Source organism: Emys orbicularis, chromosome 4, assembly GCF_028017835.1.
Source record: "Emys orbicularis isolate rEmyOrb1 chromosome 4, rEmyOrb1.hap1, whole genome shotgun sequence".
In the NCBI taxonomy this organism is placed as follows: Eukaryota; Metazoa; Chordata; order Testudines; family Emydidae; genus Emys; species Emys orbicularis.
Genome location: NC_088686.1, coordinates 154,255,920 through 154,264,892, shown reverse-complemented (window position 1 = coordinate 154,264,892; position 8,973 = coordinate 154,255,920). Strand labels below are relative to the sequence as shown.

The 8,973-nt window shown below is 50.8% G+C and overlaps 1 protein-coding gene across 1 annotated transcript; it reads right to left on the bottom strand.

The window, feature by feature from the left end:
* Positions 1-208: 208 nt before the first annotated feature.
* Positions 209-7,677, bottom strand: LOC135877951 (gastrula zinc finger protein XlCGF26.1-like). Its single transcript, XM_065403473.1, has 5 exons — positions 7,645-7,677; positions 6,040-6,166; positions 4,795-4,902; positions 2,410-2,499; positions 209-1,803 (listed from the first exon to the last, which is right to left on the bottom strand). The coding sequence occupies exons 2-5, from the start codon at positions 6,164-6,166 to the stop codon at positions 362-364; spliced, it is 1,767 nt and encodes a 588-aa protein (XP_065259545.1). The 5' UTR covers positions 7,645-7,677; the 3' UTR covers positions 209-361.
* Between the last annotated feature and the right edge of the window lie 1,296 nt (positions 7,678-8,973).

Below are 8,973 nucleotides of genomic sequence, written 5' to 3'. Positions count from 1 at the left end.
CCATTTTCCAAGGGGAAAAGAAAGAGGAAATAAAACAATAAATTCCATTAGCAGAGCCCGAGAGGATGGGAGCCGCAGTGAGTGAATGGCCTGGGCCTCTAAAGCACAGTCCCGACTCCAGTCATCCCTGTCCCAGCTGCAACCCACAATGATTGTTTCGGTGCCTCTAGGGTGAAATTCTCCCATCTCCAGGGCCACACAAATTATTTTAACAAACCCAGCACTGATCCTAATGTCTGGTTAGTGAGGAGGTGGGAGCAGTTCAGAGTGGGAGCAGGTTCCCTCTTTTACAGGCTTTGGGAAAAGAGTGAAATGAGAGATTGAAGAGGTTTCTCCAATCAAACACAAGAGTCAGGAGTCTCTATCCTATGTGGGTGCTCCGGTGTTTAGTGAGAGATGATGAGCGAGCAAAGCGCTTCCCACACTGAGTGCAGGAATATGGTCGCTCTCCTGAGTGGGTGCTCCGGTGTTTAGTAAGAGATGATGAGCGAGCAAAGCGCTTCCCACACCGAGCGCAGCAGTATGGCTTCTTTTCCAAATGGATTTTCTGATGTTTGGTAAGAGACGATGAGTGAGCAAAGACCTTCCCGCAATGAGTGCAGGGATAGGGTCGCTCTCCTGAATGGATTCTCTGGTGATTGATAAGACCTGATGATTGGGTGAATCTTTTCCCGCACTCAGTGCAGTAATAGGGTCTCTCCCCAGTATGGATTCTTTGGTGGACTCTGAGTTGTACTAGACGGACAAACTTTTTCCCGCATTCACCACAGTGATGGAGTCTTTCCCCAGTGTGGATCCTCTGGTGCAGAGTGAGACTTTCTGGATGACCGAATATTTTCCCACACTCAGCGCATCGATGCGGTCCCCCAGTACGATGGATTCCTTGGTGTCTCCTGAGACTTTGAAGGAGACTGAATTTTTTCCCACACTCAGCACAGCAATGGGGCTGCTCCCCAGTGTGGATCCTCTGATGTCTAATGAGATGTTCTCGTAGGCAGAATTGTTTCCCACACTCATGGCACAGGAAGGGTTTCTCTCCACTATGGATTTTCTGGTGTCTAGTAAGACTTGATGTAAGTTTGAAGCCTTTCCCACATTGGCTACAGCGATGGGGTCTCTTTTCTGAGTGGATTCTCTGGTGATTACGAAATGTTGATGAATCCATAAATCTCTTTCCACACTCAGCACAGGCATAGGGTCTCTCTCCTGAGTGGATTCTTTTGTGGATGGTAAGAGCTGTTATTTGGAAGAATCTTTTTCCGCACTCAGCACAGCGATAGGGTCTCTCTCCCGTATGTATTCTCTGGTGGGCAGTGAGCAGTGATAACTGGTTGAATATCTTCCCACACTCAGAACAGGGATGGGCTCTCTCCTTTCTGTGGGTTTTCCCATGTGCTTTGAATGCTTTCTTTCTCCTGAAGCTCTCCCCACATTCGCTACATTGATACAGTTTCTGTCTTCTATGAACTGTCCAGTGGTGGCTTATCAGGTCTCTCTGCACCTTGAATTCTTCACTGCACACACGGCAGGTATATAGGCTCTTTCTGGGCTCAGATTGTCCCTTTTCAGGCGGCTTTAGATGTGACCTGGATCTCCTCTGATGACTTCTTGGGGTTGCTGGCTCCTTCCTGGTCAGGTTCTTCCTCTGCTTTTGTGGCTTGCACTGCCTCTTGTGGTGTCTTCCCCACTCAGTTTTCTGGGAATGGTTCTCCCCTGATGTCCCTGGGAAAGGCCTGAGTGGCTCCAGGTTGCCAGACCCTTCCTCAGGAGTCTGCCCCTCAGCTCTGCTCAGGGTCCTGGCACCTGCTGGGTGGGGAAAAGAATCCAAATGTTATTTTCTGTGCTGCTCACAAAGGGAGGCCACTAGTATTCCCAGCAGGGGGATGTGCCTGAGTCAGCCCCACGCCCCTCCCCTCAGAGCAGGGCTAGCCATCGACACTTGAGTGCAAGAGGCCAAACTCCCAGGGGCCCCAGTGCTGGGGAACGAGGAGAAGATCAACGTCCCATAGGCACTGATAATAGTCCCCCAAGTCAATGAACATGAGAACCAGCCCCCACGATTCTCTCCCTACTCTGAGGCCTATCTCACTGGGGAGAACAGCATCACCACACACCAGCAGTGACACCCCTCTCCCGAGGGACACACACGGAACACTCACACTGTGATGGGATCCCAACGTCTCCATGTTCTATGGAAAATGGGAGAGGGGGAGAGACTGGGGGAATCTGCGTAAGGGGAGAGATGGAGTTTCTAGGGGGATATCAGGGTGAGGAGCTGTAGCACTTCTCGTGTTTGGGCTTCAATCCCTATTGTAATGCTCTGTGAGGGGAGAGTTTGCAGCTGATGGACGATTCCTGAAATGAGCTCTCCGGCTCCCACTGGTGGACAGGGCAGAGCTGGTTCCCTACCTGCTCCAGGGGAAGAGCTTTGTGTGAGGAAGAAGCCCAAGGAGCTTTCAATTGCTGGCCAGTCCCAGGTCTCTTCTGCATCTGGAAACCCTGCACGAAGACAAAAGGTCTTTGGTTGACAGCACATGGACCGAATGAATATCACTGAGAGAAGCCCTTTCCTCAACATCATAAATGATGCATAAAATGGGGGCTTGATTTTCAATTTCTATTGTGGTAGCACAACCGAGTTCGCGGTTCCATAGCACCAGGTGCTGCACAAAATTACAGAGAGATCGTCCTGATGTTGAAGAGCTTATATACTAAATACACAAAGGGTGGGAGAGAACCTGAGCCAAAGGAGGAACTGGCTGTTGTAATAATTGGGCCCACAAAATTACCCTAAGTAGCAGTATAATTATAAACTTTCTCACAGTTTTTATAAGTGTTACAATATCCTACAACAATAAATGTCAATGGGAAAAGGTGCACAATATGTACAAGACGACGGAATTAGTCCAAATAAAAAAGGCCTATAATGCAATTCAAGAACAGTGTTAAAATGATGGCTGTAAACAAGAGAAATGCGGAACTGGACATTAACGAACCAAACTGAATAAGTTATAATTTAGGCCTAACTGGAGGAAAACCCAGTGAGGGGCTGGGCTAGTTTGCCTATTACTTCCTTTTGGGGTTTTTCAAAAGAAAACACTTTCAGGGGGGAGTAAAAGAGCGGGACTGAATGCAACTCTTGCTGACTGAAAAAACAGCAACAGCAGGTGTGTGCCAACAACTGCTGCAGCGAGCGATACCATGATGTTGCCACCCTGAACCTCTTTTGGGACCTCAGATCATCTTCATCCTTATCCTAAGAGATCTCCTAACAAGACTGGACCAGAGAGAGGGAGCCGGAGGATATTACCACCGTTTCCAGTTCTGGCTAACTCCCCAAAATCACCTGGAATGTGAGATGTTGTCCCCTTCTCTCCTCCCCCCCCCCCCCCCCCCCCGCCCGCCAAGCACCATGAGTTCTTTTCCTTCCCCAACTTATTTCTTCTCTTTCCTATTCTTCTCCCTTTGCTTTATATTAAATAAGAGTCTGGCTTAGGTGGCCAAAACTGCCATAGTTTGCAACATTGCTGTAAGCCTGTGATCAAAGAAGCAGCCAAAAGCACTGCCCAGAACAGCCTAACGCTGGTACACATTTGCTAGATAGGTCTGATCAGACCACATGCCATGCCTGTGTTTCTCCGTTGCAAGGCTGCAGGTAAGAGTCAGCCAGAGACAGAAGCCGCATGTTCTATCTTCGCTGTTCTTTTCTCTTCCCTCTTGTGTGGGTTTGTCTTGTTTTGTCTTCTAAAAAACAGGATCAGATTTTAACATCAACAACAGCTCCAGCCCATTTCAACTAACTGCTTCTCTTTTCCCCAGAAGGACAGTTATTACCCTCTTTAATACCATCTAAAAGACTAGACAAAAAGCCTCTGTTTGAAAAAGACTCTCTTCAGCTAAAGGGCAAGGAAACAAGGGATGTTGTTAAAATAAAAGTCACACTTAACAGTTGACATTTCAGATGTCTTAACTCTTTTCCTTCTTTTTCTATATCTTTAATAAAAGGTTAGAAAGAATATGTCATGGTGTTTGCATGGTACTAAGCAGGCTACAGTCTCTGTATTCCAACCCCCAAACCTTATTTAACACTCTTTAATGTTGGCCATAACAGTGTCATGTTAACACCTTTGTCTCTTTGGGCCCATGTCGTCTATATGAATTAATACAACATTGTCCAAGCTCAGCCAGCAGCTCAGTGGCAGAATGAGGAATACAGTCCAGGTCTCCTCACTCCCACAACATGATGTTGCCTCCCAAGCAGTCCTGGAGAGTAATAAGGAAATCCCTTATTAATGTCAACTGAGAGCCCACAAAAGCGATGGGACAATGTTGGGTCCCTACAAAACTGGGCCTGAAGTGGGAAGGGAGATTCCCAAGTGCTGCTCGGTCAATGATTCAGACAGCCAGGGAGGGGTTACAAACACTCTGGTGGGCGGGATTAGAATTCAAAATGATCTTGACAAAGTGGAGAATTGGTCTGAAATCAACAAGATGAAATTCAAGAAACACAAGTACAAAGTAGTTTGCTTAGGAAGAAAATATCAGATGCACAACTAGAAAATGGGGAATCACTGGCTTGGCAGCAGTACGGCAGAAAAGAATGTGGTGGTTACCGTGGATCATGAATTGAATGAGAGCCGACAATGTGATACTGTTGCAAAAAAGCCTAACACCATTGGACTAAAAGACTAACATTCTGGGATGTATTGTCACTTTGGCCACAATGTATCAGGATTTCAGCTGTCTTCAAGCTACTCATTCCTTCCCTGCACATCACTTTAACTTCTTCCTCACCTGGGTGGGTGCCTCTCAGGATGTCTCCATCTTCTGTGGGACCCTGGACACACAGCTCTTCCCCTCGCTCTATGCTGGAGATCACCACTGGCTTGGGGGTCTGGATTCCTGCTTAGAGAAAAGCATCACCGCTAAGAACTTGTAGTGAAAGATCTGCTGCACTTTGCACAGCTCCATATGCAATGTTTGTGCCAATTAGGCAATGAACTAATCTATGTATTTGAATTTTTTTTCCATGGAAACATGAACTGCAGCTTATGGTCAGCACTCCCAGCGCCTGGCAGTGGCAGGATATTGAATTGCAAACAACCTGGCACCTGTGGAAAGGGGAGCTGGAGAGGACTGCGGTGTCTGAGGGGATTGGGGGGGACGGGACAGATGTGGCACATGGTGTATATTTCTCCTTGACCTAGGAGAGTTACTCTACTATGGCCCAGCATCCTCCTCCCTCCTGCGGATATATTTAAATAGGAATTAAACACCTGTAGCTGGCTTGGGTCAGATGACTTGGGCTTGAGAGACTTGGGCTGTGGGACTGTAAAATTGCTGAGTGGATATTTGGGAGGGGGGGAGGGTACGAGTGCCCAGGCTCCAGCCCGAGCCTGAACATCTGCACTGCAATTTTTAGCCCTGCAGCCTGAGCCCTGCCATGGGTCGTTTATTCCAGCATAGATGAACCCAGTCTGTCTCTCTCCTTAACTGTGGTGTTGGCTGGCCTTTCATCCTGTAGACGTGCAGAACACACAGCCCTTTTCTGCTCATGTGTTCTGTCTGGGGAACTACAAGAGACAGAATTCTCTTGCCTGTGAAGCCCTAGTGACCATGGGTGGAAGTGCATCCTCTTGAAGCTATGAAGTGTAGTTGTAGACGTATCAGTCCCAGGATATTAGAAAGACCATGTGAGTGAGGTAATATCTTTTACTGGACCAACTTCTGTTGGTGAGAGAGAGAAGCTTTCCTTTCCCAGACCTGAAGAAGAGCTCTGTGTGGCTCAAAAGCTTGTCTCTCTCACCAACAGAAGTTGGACTAGTAAAAGATATTACCTCACCCACCTGGTCTCCCCATGAAAGGGCTGCTCTGCTCCATTAAACATGCCTGTATCCATCCACACCCATGCACCCCTCCTTCAAACCCCATAGACACCTCTCCACCCAACCACTCATACCAATGCTCCATCTCAGTTACTGTGTCTCTGTGCAGCACTCAGTGCACTGTGGCCCTGATCTCAGGGAAACAGCTCCTCACCTAACGAGACCAGAGTCTGGTAATTTTCCCACATGACGTGTCTGTAAAGTTGCCTTTGCTCTTCGCCCAGCAGCGCCCACTCCGCTGGGGAGAAATACATGGCCACATCCTCAAACGTCACCGACATCTGAAAGGACAAACAACCCAACTCAGCATGGCAAAGTTAAAAACAGTGGTAGAGGAATAGCTGTTGCAGGTGATGCGGATGTACAAGTGGTCCACGCAACTGGGAGGGCCCAGGGTGGCTTGAAAGTTCGTACCATTATTATGGGTTCAGGTTTGTCACTGTGTGAAATAAGTAGTGTACAGCATCTTCCTGTGACTTTTTTTCTGTGTGTGTGACACCCCCCACAGTCGTGGCTCTGGCAGCTGGACCTGGCCCCCTGCTGTGGTGTTGTATCCTGGCGCAAAGAGTTGTATCACTGCTGAGGGTTAGTCCTCCTGACCCTCTGTTATGAAGGGGCAGGCCTCAGTGAGTGTCACAGCAACCTGGAGCTCCAGATCACAGCCCCACTTACATTTAGCCGGCACACCTGACCCTCTGTCACCATGCTGGAGGGCTGGGCAGACCAAACCTGGGCAGCACTGCAACCTCACATGCCATGAGGCAATGCCCAGAACAGGGCACCAGGCCCAGCTCCTCAAGACCCTGCTGGAGCCACTGCTGCGAGGTGAGAGTGGGGATCTGGACTCAGCCATACAAAATACACGAGCTGCTTGAGCTGCACTGTGGGGTGAACACATGGTGGATTCACTCTCCAGTCGCTCCCTTCCTGGGCTTGCCCTCTGTACTGGGCAGGAATTAGGGTTACACTGTTGTAGCCTTGTCGGTCCCAGGATATTAGAGAGACAAGGGGGTGGAGGTAATATCTCTTACTGGACCAACTTCTGTTGGTGAAAGAGAGAAGTGCCTGAGCTAGCAGAGCAGGGACCTAGAGCCAGGCTCCAGCCTGTGTACAAATGTCTGCACCGCAATTAAACAGCCCATGAGCCCGAGTCAGTTGGCACGGCCCGGCTGCAGATTTTGAGTTGCCCTCTAGACAGACCCCGGGAGCCCCAGCCACAGAGCTGTGGCTCAAGCAGTAGCAGCCCAGGCTTTTAGCTCCAGAGGGCTCTGGTTGAAGCCCCAACACGCTGCCCGATGGGGCAGTCAGACAAGGAACCTCCCCCCGCCCCCGCGGTAGCCAGGGACTGAGTTCAGCCTCCCCCAGCGCCTCCCATTGCCAGTGTGTGCAGCGGCCCCAGCCTGGCCCCGAACCCGGTCTCCCGAGCAGGCTGCTCACAGCCCCAGGAGCACAGGCCAGAGGAACCTGTCAGCCAGGACCTGCCCCCCCCAGCCCCGCCTCCAGCCCCGGCCGGTGCCTGCTCTGCGGGAAGGGGGAAGAACCCGGCAGCCCCCGGAGCACCGCCCCGGGGAAGGGTCCCGCCGGCCCCAGTAGCGAGGAGAGGGTCGGTCGGGCTCTCGCGGGCTGGGGCGCGGACCCTGCCGGGCTCCGCTGCACAAACCGGCCCCCGGGGGGGTCTCTCCGCCCCCAGCAGCTCCCTCCCCAGGCGGCGATTTCCAGCCTCGGCGGCTGTTTCCCTCCCGCGCCGGGCCCCGCTCACCGCGCCGGGCGCTGGGGCTGCAGCCTGCAGAGGGGGCTCGCTCCGCACGCGCAGCTCGGGCCGGGCTCGGCCCCCGGGTCTCCGCGGCGGGCGCGAGAAGCTCCCTCCCTCTGCCCGCCCCGCCCCCGCAGCAATTACTGGGCGTGTCTAGGCTGGGGAGGACTCGGCGCTCTGTGGGTTTAACCCTTAAGCATCTCGGTCGGGGAAGCGAGTTGCAGAGGGAGCCACTAGGGGAGACGAGGTGAAGTCGGTTCCCTCTTTGTTGGTGGCTCCCGGTCCCTCCCATCCCTGCTGCAAGGGCGGGTATTGGAACTATGTTATAGTGGGGGGGGCTGGACACCATGTGTAGGATGGAAACCACTTCCAGCCAAGGGGGGCTGCCGCTCCTGCCCCCCAGCACCCTGAGTTCCAGCCCCCCTGTTCACAGAACATTTCTTAGTAATTCATCAGGGCGAGAGACGCCTTTTCAAACATTTCACCAGAATAAATATGGATTGAGATTCATAACAGTATCAATTAGTAAATTAATACATTATTTAATAATTATTCAGATCCCGAACTGGGATGTGAATCAGTAGCGTAGCTAGCAGGGTTCAGGGGAAGCGGCTGCTTCCCCTGACCCCACATTCCCCAAAAGTGGCACTCCAGCCGGTCGGCGGAACGGGGCCACGGGGTGGCCGGCTCCCGGCGCTCCCGCCGGGACTCCGGCCCTGAAAGCATTGCCGGGGGTCTCGGTGCCCCGGACAGTGCTCTGGATGGGGAAGCGGGGCGGCCCTGCGCATGCGCCGCTCCATCTTTCGGTGGCATTTCGACGCATGCGCAGGGCCACCAAAGGACCAGCGCCTTTTTTCGCCGCCACTCCTCCTCGGCTGCAACCCTGGCTACGCCACTGATGTGAATGGCTGTAAGTAAGAAAATACTTTTCGGGATATTCTAAGTGCCATTAAGGTGAGAGAAGATAATTCCCAGAGGTGAAATTCCATGTCTGGGCTACGCTCTGCTAAATATCATACCCGAGTTTCTATTCTGTATCTGATTTGACAGTAGCGATACTACATACATGAAAAAAAAAATCAACCCAAAGCAATGGTCAACCAAATTGTTGCAGATCCAGATTTAATGTTTTTACATAGTTTATATGGACAACAGTTACAATTTAAGAAGTCTGTAGGACTAACCCTGCTTCCTTCTTAGACAAATTAAGAACAGGCAAAATGGCTACATTGATCAGAACTTATTTCATAGTTGTATAAATATCTAAAATGTTATCATTAGTGTCATGTCTTTTGCATGGTGCACAACAAAAATTATATGAAGAAACTATCAGAT